The sequence below is a fragment of the Topomyia yanbarensis genome, chromosome 1 (genome assembly GCF_030247195.1).
Source record: "Topomyia yanbarensis strain Yona2022 chromosome 1, ASM3024719v1, whole genome shotgun sequence".
Taxonomy (NCBI): Eukaryota; Metazoa; Arthropoda; class Insecta; order Diptera; family Culicidae; genus Topomyia; species Topomyia yanbarensis.
In genome coordinates, this window is record NC_080670.1 from 146,703,986 (window position 1) to 146,718,870 (window position 14,885).

Consider the following 14,885-nt stretch of genomic DNA (forward strand, 5'->3'; position numbering starts at 1 on the left):
ACGGTTAAAAGATCAAAATGGAGAGCAGAAAAATTGTCCTATGACATCAAACAGAAAACTAATTGTACTATCAGTCAGAGTAAATTGACAGCTCATTGAGACGTAGAAATTTTTTTTTGATAACAAAATATGTATTCACTTTGATGTTTCACCAAAGAAATATAAACATAGAAAATTATTCTAAGAAACAAGGATAGTAAAATGAGATCAAAATTTGATGCCATATTTAAAAAATCTAAAACTGATAGCAAAAAAGATTTCAATTTTATGCTATTATGAAAATATGATTTCTACTTGTTGTAATGTTGATGTTCGACTTTGCTCGGGTTTTCAGTTTTTTTCAACTTTTACTTGATAGCTACTCAAAATTTATGGATTAGGCGGAATTGTGGGCAAATGGGTGCATTAATATCGTTGCAGATGAAATCCACTTTATTGTCACGGTACCACGGTGACAACTCCCTGCTGTATTGGAAGTTTGTCAAATCTAGTACGAAAATCATTGTGCCTTTGTGAGCCTTGACGAATGGTAGTAAAATATTTCTCCAAGATCTCTTGCTTATAGAAATTCGAGTCCATCGTTTTATTGGCTGAAAAGCTTGGTCTTGTGTCCGCAGCAGTGAATTACTTGCCAGATAATTATTTTTGGCAAATTTATCGGCGAAAACAAGCTTGAATTTTCTGGGGCCTCATTCTGTTGCCAGATAAAATTTTTGTTTTGGAGCCTACAGAAACGGGTTTTCCACGTGGGTGTGTGTAGGACTAATTTTCTGTTCTTGTCTGCCATTTAGCACAACTTTTTACTGATCGTATCAAGATGAAACATTGCCCTTCCAAATCCGACCCCTAAAGAGGTGGTGCTACAGAATTTATAAAGTATTCGGATTCCAAGTGCAACAGGCTTTAACATTTGGTTTAACGCGTTGTTAATCCTACAACGGTTTCATGTCTTCTTCTATACGCAAACTGTTTTGTGGGGGTACATTCGTCCCCAGATCTAAAATAACTCTAAAATGTATCATGTCTGTTGAATTTATAAAAAAATGAGACAGTTTTTTCAAAAATCATTCGTAAAGCAGCCTGTTCAAAAATATTTGTGTTTTGTGTATTTTGTAATGTTTAATTCTTTATAGAACAAGTAGAAAATCTAGCAGAACGGTCTCTGCCAGAAAATTTGGTGACTGGGCTATTTTGAGACACACAACACAATACTACTATGAAACGAAAAATTATTTTTTGAAAGGCAGCTTTGAGAAAGGCCAATAATGCCAAACCTCTGTCAGAATTCCGACGAAAATTTAGCAACAATTTCTGGCAGAAAACAAAGCCCTTTAATAACCGTTTTGCGTGAATCATGTTTGGCAGGAGTCGTGGTAGATTTCCGCCAGGCACGGTTAGCACAACCGGTTTGGAACCATTTAGCTCCGTTTCCTTTTTTTCTTTTGGAATATTATTAACAAACAAAAGCATCATTCTTCAATGTAGTTTTAATAATAATGTATACAAATTGTAATATATTATATTACTCTTTATGCTGTAAACTTTGCTCGACGATATCCCGTGATATGCTCTAATCCGGGTCTAATAACTTACTCTTACATATAGGCTATCCAAAGTTCAGACGTTTCAGATGCAATCTAGTACAAAGATAATAGGGACCGATTTCTTCACCCTCGCCAAGCGCTTAAGCCAGGTTTAAACGTACTGGTGAAACTGGTTTAAAAGTTGAGCGAGGGTGCAGAATTTGGCCTTAAGACATATAGAAATAGATTACTTACATTTATCCGTGTTGAATGAGGTTTTAATTCTCCATATTTAAAGTTTGATATCATAACGTAAACATGGCGGAATGGGAAAACAAGTGAATCGGAGCAAATAAACAACGATGAATCTGCCTCCCTTAGCTGGCAGGTGTATAACCACAGATAATCTGTGGTATAACTAAATTTTGGCAGCGCCATACTAGAAATATTGTTCGTTGCTCGAATTTTGCAGAATATCTGCCAGATTTATTTCCAAGCGGGACCGTGCATCTCGAAAAGTTATGGTATCAATAAATTTTAAACTAATTTTTCAGTGATTTAGGTAGTGTCTATCCTTCCTACAATGTTCATACCAACGTACTTTTCCTTACATACGTTGAGGTAAAGGCCAAGTTTCACAGCAAGAAAAATGAATTGGATTAAGAACAGGAGATGAAAGTTACTTTTAAAACTTGTATAGAGCTGAAGTCTATCATAACAAATTCAATTTTTCTGTTGATTTTATCCGCTTCCAGTGAAGACGTTTGATTTGTAGCAGCGTATCTCCACATTTTGCTGTACATACAGTGATTTGAATTGTTTGGTGTCGGATTTATCTTTGTGGTGAACCTGCTATATTAATTGTTTTTTTTTGTGTTTTTCATTGTAACAAATCACGATTGATTTAGATCATTTTGGGAACTTAGGTTGACAGGAAACAACTGCACGACCCTTGCCGTTTGTCGTATCAGTTGATTGAGTTGAGATTAGCTTAAACTTAAATGATTGAGGATATACGAAGTATGATGATTTTGCTTACCCTCTAAAACTTCAGTGGAATTATATACAGTGCTTGTTTCTAGCAGATCAAATGAATCAGTCGCCGTCTCACGAACCTCTACGATCACCTTTTCCGGTCCTTCCGCCCAGCCAGTATCCCATTCTGCACAGAAAAAGGAAAATTTAAAAGTGAATAGTAGAGTTTTGCTCACGACAACCGAGCACCACTGAACGAATTCTTACCTGGGACGTCCTGACTGTGCTGTGACTGTTGGTCATGCTGACTGTCGTAATCCAGTTTGTTCTAGAGAAAGAGAGGAGAAAAAACGCAAAATTTTAAATTAATTTAAAACTAACTTTTGTTTGTAATTCAATGAATGTTGTTCTATGGAGATTTTTTTATTGATGTTCTAGAACTTGGAAATCAAACCGTGGTGATGTGGCACTTTTCATGTAGAACGTAATATATTTTGTTTGGAGCATTAATGTAAACGATGCTGAAACACTCTACTGTACTTGCAACTAGTTTCATATATAAATATTGCATGAAATCAAGCACACCATAGTTCGATTGAGCGCTCCTTTGCTCGTCAGCATTTCCTGTGTTACGATCAACGAACGTTTCAACAAGTTCATAACTCACCACACAATACCTTGCAGTGGCTTCTGTGCGCTCGATGAAACAGGAGCGGTTACATGACTCATTTAATTAGTTTATTGCTGGCTAGCGAAGATCAAACGGTCGTACTCAGTTTCGATTGATTGCAGCTTCATTCAAAGGCGCTCCGTAAACTTATTTTAGAGGGACAGAGAAAGGGGGCATGTTTGTGGTCCTTCGTCGTCGTATTCGGACTTTCGAATATAGAAATTGGTATTTGATTTCAAACTGCCTTTTTACATAATATTATTCCACAGACATGATTTAATTTTATGCTGCACGTGATCGGTAGCGGTAACAAATCAGAAATTTAGACTTCAGTAAATAGGTAGAACGCATATCTTCAGAAAGTTGACCACGCTCACGGCAGGGTAACTGTGCCATAATTCATCTTAGCTCCTGAATTCATCCCACCATTTGAATACATTAGTTAGAGCAGTGTCTGCTATCTCTATTTAACGCATTAGGTCAAATAGTAGGATGAATAAGGGCAGGGCCGGCGTTACATTTTTAGCCCGAGTGGGTAGTAAGATAAGTACATAGTGGGGTCTATTACTAAACAATTTTTGCCGTTTTATAAGCTTACATAACAATGGCTTAAGGGTGGGGGTAAGGGTTTCAGAATTGTTGTAGAACTTTGTGTGAAGCGAATTGATCAAAACTTTTCTATATTATAGTGTATCATTTCAATAACAAGCTGTAATTTTTCTATGTAAAATTGTAGACAAACGACTCGGTGGCGAAGCTTTTTGTAGAACGTTTCAGAAAAAAAACATGATTTGCGGTGTTACTTGCGTTGCGACGATGATTTTGGTGGGTTTCACACTGACTTCATCATGTTTTACTGCTAATTATCTAACAAGAGTTGCTTAGGAAATGGTAAGTAGGAATGTATACCAATCCGACCCATATTAAATCCTCAACAGCACGATAGCCATCATTGCCGGCCGCCCCCATCTCCATCGTTCCCGGGGAAGGATAAAGGATACGGTAGACGGGAAGTGTTGATGTTCCACTTACTTAACGGAAGGACGACGGTTCATCAGACTCTTCCATAGGTGTCGCGGAGCTGGTGGTTTGGAAGGATATAAGGTCTAGGATTCGCTCCAAGCAAACGATGCGACCTATAAGCATATTTTATTAGGTAGTTGTTTAGTTTGTCCTCGAGTATACGATCACTCGAAAAAGAAAGATTTTGGTTCATTTTAAACTCTGGGCAGCCGGCTACCGAGAGTATCCTATGTCCCCTAAACAAAAGCAATTTGAACTCCACACAGCCGACCGTGGGAGTATTGCCTAGAAAAGCTAATCTTATCTGCGTAATGGGCCGGATTACTATTTATTGCAACAGTATTTAGACAGAATTCGCTACTTCTTCACTGCGATATATTTATTGGGATGAAAACTACCGAGTGGTAACACATTATAGAGACAAAGAGTTTTGATAGCGCGAGATGTTATGAATCGAGGAAAGTATTTCTAATTTTCCATATCGGATTGTTTGTGAAATACAAGGTTTTACTTGCCGTTCAAAAACTACTTAATCGATTTCTTTCAAACTTTACATACACGTTCTATGTTAAATACCTAACCCCTACGTTGAGTATTTGAGATAATTTTTCGATTAAGGGGGTGTTTACTCATAAAAAGGCGAAATAATAAAAAATACACAATTTTTATTTAGAATGAGTAAACAACTCCCTTAATTAAAAATTTATCTCAAACACACAACGTAGGGCTTGGGTATTTTTTACATAAAATATATACATATTTAAAGCATGAAAGAAATCGGTTAAGTAGTTTTTGAATGGCAAGTAACACCGCAAATCATGTTTTTTTCAGAGACATTCTACAAAAAGCTTCGTCACCAAGTCGTTTGTCTATATTTATGCATAGAAAAATTTCAGCATGTTATTGAAATGATATACTATAAAGTACAAAAGTTTTGATCAATTCGCTTCACGCAAAATTAAAAAATCGCAAAAAAAGTGTTTTTCTTTTCACGCTGAAACCCTTATCCTTTTAAATCATTGCGTTTGTGCTAATGAAATCCTCGTACATAGACAATTTCAAACGTGTGTCAAAATTCAATATCGTTTTCAAACTTTGTGAATAAAATAAAGCATACTATTAATTTTTTCCGTGCTTATTTTATTCAACCTCCTAGCAAAATCCAAATGCGCATACCATCCTCTTAACGCTAATAAGGTCTTGTACAACGTTTGGGCCAACTTGTTTTTGTGTGAAGATCCATTTTTTCTTCATTTCGGTTTCTTTTTCACTTCCTTAAGATGCTTTTGGATGGCCTGCTTCATGAGGGTCAGGTATTTTACAATTTGTGGCAATTCCGGTGTGTTTAATGGATTAAGATCGTTTGGCAAAAGAGGACCTCTTTGAATTCGGCCAGAAAAGCGTAAAGCCATTGTTTGATCCCAGAAGTAAAAGTAGAAGATTTTGGAAGCATTTTTTCAAGTACACCTGCCTATTAACTGTTCCGGGTATGACGAACTGAGTGCTATGCTTTCGACACTAGCAACTTGCCTGCCAAATCATAATTATTTAGCAAACTTAGATTTCTTCTGCTACTGGCGGAAATTTGTTTTCTCATAAGTCTCGTCATTCATAACAATACAATGCGGTTTCAGCAACATTTGAGTATAGAGCTTCCGCTTGGTTGAAGGCTGTTTTTACATCACATTACTCACTGAACTACTGCACTGATAGAATATATTCGTAAATCGCTTAAAATTAGTTTCGCGCAGCATATTTTCGTGAAATTTACGAATTTTTCGTACATATAATGAATCGTTCGTAGTTCTATTGAAACACTTTTATTTTTTAAAACGATTTTTTCGTGAAAACCACGAAACGACTTTCGTTGGCTTATTACGAAACAGCTTCATTCGGCAAACGAATTGTTCGCTGCTATATACGAATATCTTTATTATATTTACGAGCACCATTCGTCAAACCGTGAACATCGAAAGAGCTTCATTAGAGGTGGAATATGGAGTCATTGTTGCTATACGTCAGATAATTGTCGATCATCACGACGGTCTCGGTCTGACTATTTAGTAGCCGTATCCGTGTCCGCCGGTTTCAGGAATATTCTCTGAACCTCTTCCGCTTCCTGTTGATCCAGAATCCGGAGCAGTACGGATTCAGTTGAGCCATCGCGAACTGCTCGTTGGTTTTGTATGAATAAGTTTGAGTTTTTCTCTACAGGAACAATGTCAAAATAATATGCTATTTTATACGAAAAATTCTCTTAGACGAACAAAATGAATTCGTGCTACCAACGAGATTGTTCGTAATATGCACAAACGTTCATTATAATAAACAAAACATTTCGTTGCATTCACGAAAAATAATTTCGTTTTCAACGACGACATTCGTGCAATGTACTAAATAAGTAAAATTTACGAAAACTTTCGTTCATCAAGCGGTCATTTCTTCATACCACAATAAAATCGATTTTGCCAGATCTGTTTCCTTAATTAAAAAAAATCGGTGTTGTCAAACATCGATCCCAAAAGATCGAATGAAAAAATAAGATGCTAATAATTACGCAAACTTTTCTAAGATAAACGAAATGAATTCGTGCGACCAACGAAATCGTTCGCAATATACACAAACGTTTAATAAAATAAGCAAAACCTTTCGTTTCATTCACGAAAAATAATGTCGTTATCAACGATAACTTTCGTGTAGTGTACATTAAATGTGTAAAATTTACGAAAGCTTTCGTTCAGCAAGCGGCTATTCTTGTTCATGAAATGAACGAAACCTACTATTTACAATGCACGAAAATACTTCGTTGCAGAAAACGACGAATGAATTCGTGCATTGCATAATCAATTTCATTATATTTACGAATTTATATTATCAGTGTGGAATTTCTCTTGAAAGCTTAGATGACCCGCTTGAGATCCTTCTCCCCGTACGGAGATCCATTTTGATTTCCTTCGTATTGATGTTTATACTTTTTCAATGCACGACTTTCTTAGATTGTACCATTTCCGGCTTTTTGCTAATATGTGCACCTGACATCCCTGGTTCCCAGGGATATTCTTCTGACTTTATTTTCGCCATGGCTGCACATGTTACTGAAACATACACAATGTAAACAATATACATTGAACTAAACTCATCCAAAATTCAATAGATAATCCTTAATGTAAAAAAATACAGCAATTTAAAAAATAAGCAAATAGATCCCGTACACCCTTTAGTAACTATCAGTATGCCTTACTGTTGCTAGCTTATTCCGGAAAAATGCTTTGGTAGAAAAATTATCTTCCCCACTGGAATAAAAGTAAGAGGGTTCACACATTTTTATTTGGTTTATGAAAAAAGATTTTCATAAAGCGCTCCCTTAAGGGAACATGAGCTGCTAATGGATTTATATACGTTAACAAGTTTCATGTAACGCTGCTAAATGCACGAAAAAACCATCGAAATGCAGTACAAGCTTAGGACCGTCTGTTTGGACCACTGAGCGCTGGTGGTTGAGTAGTAAACGTCACATCTTCTCGTCCGAGTGAGTGTGGGTTTTATCTCATCTCATTGCAATTTTCTGAGATGAAAAATCTCTGCCCACGTCAGCCGTTGATCTTGGTCCTTGCAGTGTATGTATATTGATTTTGGTTACAGATGGTGGAGTCACGTCTTTGGTGTCGGTGTTAGGCACTCAGTGCGAGTGGATACTAATCAATTAACCACAGATACAATATCGGGTTAAATTAACTGTGTACACTATATATTCAAACGAATCACTTACAAAACGGGGAATTTAAAAAAATGCTCCCACAAAGCGATAATCCAAGCAAATATTACATTGCGTTGCGGAACTTGACCTTCTGTTCCAACTGACTTCGCAATCAATACTGAGTGTGCTGGGCTACGTGTGCTACAATTCTTCCGATCACTGAAAATCCTGCCGAACGAGTGACTTATGAGACTAGCGAGCCTGACCTCTGACCGATCAAACCAGGGCATCCAAGCGAAAATTCATTCCTATTTCCGATTCTTTCACTTCTGTTCCTGTTCTCTAGGCCCGACATTCCATAGTTAATATTCCCCTCATGCACAAATGGATGATGAAATAAAATCGATTGCTCGGCTTGAAATTATATCGCATTTGGTCATTCTTCCGTGTCAAAGAAAAAAAAAAAAAGAAACGCTGACACAACGATATAAGACTGTGACCGATATATCATAGATTCGCCCTAATACGCCTTTATTGATGGCCAAACTAAAACAAACAAATGACATTACTAGCAACGATCATCTTTCGAAGGTATATCGTGTGCAAGTACCTATACATGAAGTTGAGATCAACGGCGTGGTCACCAAGACGAGTTTGGTTCGCGTGCATCTGTCGAAGCACGGAGTTGGCTGATTTAAAGACCCCATACTTTAGCCAGTGAAGATTGTATACGATTGCATTCAACATTAGTAATAGCTAACGGAATAAAGACCTATGTCAGCTCAGCTAACTATCTCTTCGTTGGCAAGGTTCATCCATCTGTTCGCCGTTTTGTTCCACGGATTCTAGCCGGATTAATGGTAAATAAGTATGTAGACTACATCCACAGCTAATAAGTGTTGGCGCCCTGTATGCGGTAAAATTTGGAATCTTAGAAAATCCAAGTAAAAATATGTTAAAAAATTAAACTTTTGAACATAGTAAAACGATTGCATTTCACAAGAATCGTTCTCTATTTATAAGACAACCGAATTTACAACAGTGTTATTCTGAATATTAGCGTCAACAGTACAATGTTTTTTTTATTTTTTTTATTTCGGAAGCATAAGGTCATTCGCCTCTTCGGGTTAGAAAAATCTCTTATGAAAAATTTCTAACCCTATGTACGGGGTCGGGACCCGAACCCAGGTTTTTCCTCAAAAATCGCTGCGATAAGCTCTAAAAATTGCATTAAAAATCTTACCTACAACACAAAAATTTATGCATAAAAAGAAATCGTTAAAGTATGAAAAAAATTAATTACGGTCAGTTGTGAAGATAATCGGTTGAGTGGTTTTGGAAAAACGACATTTCGAGATAATCGAGTTTAAAATTTCAAATTGCCACTGCTCTTGGTAAACGAAACGCTGAAACTTTCGATCTATTTATCGAACCTCTATAAAAATTTGGGAATATATTCTCAAAGAGATGTAAATTCAGATAAGGTAATAAAAAAAATCGATTTTTTGAAAAACAAAAAGGTATACAACCCCTTAAGAAACCTCTAAATGTAATCCAAATGATTTGGTGCGTAGATACATATCAGTCCACGAAATCAAAAATACCGCGTGGCTTATAAAAGATGATTTTTAGCATTTTTAGAACATAAAAAACAAATTATCTTTTGCGTATTTTTATTATATATGTTTTCTTAAAAAAAATTTATTTGAATGTCAAACTAAATAGAAATGGCGGATTTATAAACAATCTCGTGCAGCTGCCCACCGCCGACAACTCAAACTCCTTACAAGTTTCATGCCGAAATTTTACCTGTAACAAAAAATTGAAATACTTTCCTATTCGGAAGGCTGTTCTGCACAGTATAAACTATTATAGTGATTTAAAGTTGAAATTTCAAATATTTATGTAAAAGTACTCGATCTTTCGGCCATTTTAGCAGTAAGTGCGTTAAGGGGAGGGAGGGGGTGGGGTAAAGGTTTCAGCGCGAAAATAAAACACTTTTTCTGCGATTTTTTCGGAACTTTGCGTGAAGCAAATTGATCAAAACTTTTGTACATTATAGAGTATCATTTCAATAACATGCTGTAATTTTTCTATGCAAAAATATCAACAAACGACTCGGTGACGAAATATATGATTTACCTGCCATTCAAAAACTACTTAACCGATTTCTTTCAAACTTGCTATACACATTCTATGATAAAAATACCTAACCCATACGTTGAGTTTTTGGTGTCCACTCATTAAAAAAGACGGAATTTTTCGTGAAAATAGTAATTTTTATTAAAAATGAGTAAAAAAAAACCCTTAACTGAAAATTTATCTCAAAAACTCAACGTAGGGGTTAGGTATTTTTTACATAGACTTTGTATGCAAAGTTTGAAAGAAATCGGTTAAGTAGTTTTGGAATGGCAGGCGATACCGCAAATCATGTTTTTCCAGAGACGTTGTACAAAAAGCTTCGTCACCGAGTCGTTTGTTGATATTTTTACATAGACAAAGTACAGAATGTTATTGAAATGATATTTTATAATGTACAAACTTTTGATAAATTTGCTTCACGCAAAGTTATAAAAAAATGTCAAAAAAGTGTTTTTTTGCGCTTAAACCCTGTGATGAATGTTCAATAAAAGACATAGTTTGCTTGTATTCATTGGGGTAAGGTTTACGAAAATTTGTGACAATGCACTGTTTACCAAGAAAAGACTCTCCGCGTAAAAACTCTATTACGAAACATGCTCGTTTGTCGTACGCCGATACCGTCAAAATGATGAACGTCATGAGCAAGGACAGAAACGAAAATCAATTTTAACTGTTATCCAATCTTGAGGATGACGAACTCGTAGTTTCGTTTCCACCATTGCAAAGGCATCAAAAAGACAAAAAAAAGTCCTTATCACCTCTTTCAAAAAATAAAAATAAATAGGAACTAGTGCTAATTCCACTTCCTCTTCGTCAAAGTCTCCTGTGCTGAGAAAAGCATGACATACAAACTGATTCCTACAGAAAGAACATGGCTAAAAGTCTGATCGAAAGATTCCTTCACTGACACCTCAAAATACAGCGTTTTATACAATCAATTAAAAGGGGCTGGTATGCTATCAATTAGCACAATTACTGCAGCCATTTTATATATTCTATATGTACCCGAATTTGTAAAGGGTTTTACTCGAAGGGTTGTTTCACTAATTAAATCCTTCGTCCAACTGTGCGCTGATGAATGGGCCCTCATTCGTTCTTTTACAGTGACTCAAATTCGAATTCGTACACCGCTATGCGAAATGCTTGTGCGTGCTTTACAAAGAAAACTATGTTTTCGAGACATTTTATTTATGATGAATGAGTTTACTAGACAGCATAGGAAAGATATAAGCATCAGTTTTGAACTACAAACGTTCATTGTTTTCAAAATGAACATAATTCTAAGGTACAATGCACTTAAATTCACATTCATAATGTACACATATTTTTTTAAAAAATCAATTGACATTAATATAATGAATATTCAGTGTGGTAACTATTGTTTATAGTTAAAGTTCTCAATAGTTTTGGAACGCTGTCTACTAGTTTTTGTGTGTGTTTAACCGAAATTTTTCTCCAGTCGTCTACAATTTCTAAGGTCATTCATTTGAAACTGGATGGTTTCGCAATTTTTTATCCAAATACACCCATAAATGCTTTAATGAGTTTATAAACAGAGACTGCATTGGATTATCGATAACTAAACAATTTTAAATTTACCATAAGCGTCTTTGGTACGCCTTATGCTTTGAGTCGTTCTTCTGGTGGAAGTTTTTTTTATGTCGATTATAGAGGTTTTAACCTTAAGGTCATTCGCCTATTCGGGTTAGAAAAATATCTTATGAAAAATTTCTAACCCTATGTATGGGGCGGGACTCGAACCCAGGTGCGCTGCGTACAAGGCAATCGATTTACCGACAACGCTACGGCCACCCCTTTCTAGTGGAAGTTCTCGATCATTTCTAAATTAGAGTTTCTGGATATTTTTTTTTTCAAAATATATTTATAGATATACATATTCAGTTAAATATTCTGATCCAACAATCCACCAATAAAGGCCAAATTTATTGCTTTTTTACATATAATACCCATACCATTACTCCACTATACCTGGGCGTAGCTGCTGCTATTAGACTTTTTAGTTCAATTTTAAGATCGATTTTGTCTACTCGAAACAACGGCCATTTGAGCCAAAGATGTTGAATTTGGACACGTCATTCAAATATTTCGATGGAGAATTTCAGGTTGTTTAACCCTTGTGAAGGCAAGCTAAAATCCTAACATTAAAGGGCAAGCCGAGCCTCTCAGGCCCGTCTAAATTCAAGCTCCTTTTTGCTGTTCTCATATAGAAAGGTTATGCAATCGGTCGAAATTTCTACTTTTTAACCGAGACCCGCAGGGCCAAATCTCTTATACCATTCGACTTAGTTCGTCGAGATCGTAAAATGTCTGTAGGTGTGTGTATGTGTGTATGTATGTATGAATGTATGTGTGTGGCAAATAATCTCACCGATTTTTCTCAGGGATGGCTGGACCGATTTGTACAAATTTAGTCTCAAATGAAAGGTACAGCCTTCCCATCGGTCGCAATTGATTTTTTTTATTGATCCGACTATCGGTTCTGGAGTTACGTGTTGAAGAGTACAATCACACAGCAAATTTCCATAGAAACTGATACCACCATGATGTCCAAATGATGCAATATATATTAAAATATGTGCAACATTACTTGGCTTTGCATGTCTAGATCATTAATGACTCACCGAAGGCCCTTCGACCACATTGGCCAGCTATGGCGGTTCTTGATGCCCCGGGGGAACTTACCAAGTTCCTAAGATAATGTCATACCTATTTCTCAGCGAATTCTTTACCGATTTTTACAAACTTGGTTTCAAATGAAAGGTACAGTATTCCCATTGGCTGCTGTTGAATTTCTAATTGATCCGACTTCCGGTTCCGGAATTACAGGATGATGAGTACGAACACGCAGCAAATCCCGATTTCAGCGTATAAGGCGATGGATGTAAAAAGGTCAATTTTTCCAAAAGGTGAGTACTCGGAAGAACACGTTGACTGTCGATTGATTCTGAGTTCCATTTCGTTTGAACACGACCAATAAATGTTTCTGGGTTGCTATTAATTTCTTCTGATGCATAACCGGAGTACATATTCAGATTTTTCTTCCGAGTCTGCATCAGATTCATCGTCGGAAACAATATCATTCACATCTTCTTCCTCGCTTTGCAAATCAGTTTCGGAATCGTCTGCTGTTGAATTTGCTCGAATTTCTTCCATTATTTCAGATTCTTTGAGACGATTGAAAACATGGGCATATCGTTTTATAGCCATTTCAGTTTTTTGTTGCTTTTATATCCTACAATTTGAATAATTACGACAACTATAACACAAAGAATAGACAACAAAAATAGACAATAACGACAGAGTTAGGTTATGTTGTATCCAAATAATTGTCAAGTAGACCACAGTGGGTGAAATAAAAGTATTTACCCAAAAAAAAATATGACACACGTCATTGTCGTATGCTATTTTTACATTTCTTATAAAAGAAATGTATAGAATTCGCTCAAACTTTCAAGATTTTTTTCTTATAAGAAAAGGTAAAAAGATAAAATCAATCAAAACATGAAAAAAATCCTGCTAATATGAAGATAAACTCATCAAAATGTTTTTTTCAGATAAATATTAATGTATAAAACTCGTGGTATTCCTAGTAAATATTGCATGCACACCGGGCCTGCCGTTACACCGGAAACTGTGTCAGTTGACATTTTTCTGTAGTCATAACATCCATTTTCCTGAATAAAATATACAGATATATACAGATCTAAAAATTACGAATTTATTGACTTTTCAATGGCATATGAATATGAATTTGATACACTTCCACAACAATAAATCATTTTTGCCTTTCTCATATAGAAAGGTTATGCAATCACTCTGAAAAACGTCAACCTAATCCCGGCCCGGAGGGCCGAGTGTCATATCCCATTCGACTTAGTTCGTCGAGATCGGAAAAAGTCTGTATGTGTGTGTGTATGTGTGTATGTATGTGTGTGTGTATGTGTGTGTATGTGTGTGTGTATGTATGTGCGTATGTGTCAAATAATGTCACTCATTTTTCTCAGAGATGGCTGGACCGATTTGCCCAAACTTAGTCTCAAATGAAAGGTGTAACCTTCCCATCGGCTGCTATTGAATTTTGGATCGATCGGAATTCTGGTTCCTGAATTTCTGGTTTCAGAGTGCGGCCACACAGAAATTTCTCATATAAACTGTAGGAAAAATAAAAATAGAATTTTTATTTTTGATGCTAAATGTGTTCAAGGTGCATGAAACGTCGAGATTTGATGCAAACTCGAAAAAAAAATTGACGACGATTCACTTTTTTGGATTTTGGCACATTTTTGCCTTTCTCATATAGAAAGGTTATGCAATCACTCTGAAAAACGTCAACCTAATCCCAGCAATTTTTTTTTCGACTCGCATAAGGTTTCTGGATTTTAACAGGGGCGTAGTTTATGGTTTACGGAGAGGGGTTACACCCCCCCCCCCTCTACTGTTCACTCCCCTCCTTTAAAAATCTCCTTAAATCACCCCTCAGACCACCACCCCATCCAGCCCTCATACCCCTCCCTTGCAACCCCATCATCTTTAAACCACCACTATATCACAAAGCATACCAATTTAAGCTGGGGAGTCGTTCGTTCATGGGACTTTCGCCCTCCTCACATACCCACCCCCGCATGACAAAAGGAGTTAGCAAGCAGATAACATTGATCTAATGTTGATTAGGCTAATGGAGTATGATATTTTTTGTTTCAAGTGTTTCACCGTCGACACGTAGCTCATCAAGTTCGTGGCTGGCATGCCATTGTGTATAAGTGCAAAGTGTACTAAGAATGTAATGGACATTTCCACAATTATGTTGAACGTAAAAAGCCTCCGTGCCATAGTT

General features: G+C 36.3%; 1 protein-coding gene across 2 annotated transcripts in view; it reads right to left on the reverse strand.

The window, feature by feature from the left end:
* LOC131676734 (uncharacterized) overlaps positions 1-14,885 on the reverse strand; it is a 216,929-nt gene that overhangs the window by 27,013 nt on the left and 175,031 nt on the right. For both annotated transcript variants that reach the window (XM_058956017.1, XM_058956009.1), the window contains 2 exons: positions 2,766-2,826; positions 2,563-2,685 (listed from right to left, as the gene is read on the reverse strand). Coding sequence is in view for 1 of the 2 variants with exons in the window: in XM_058956009.1 (XP_058811992.1) it covers positions 2,563-2,685; positions 2,766-2,826 (184 nt within the window). In the remaining variant the exon portion in view is untranslated. The remainder of the gene's footprint in view (positions 1-2,562; positions 2,686-2,765; positions 2,827-14,885) is intronic.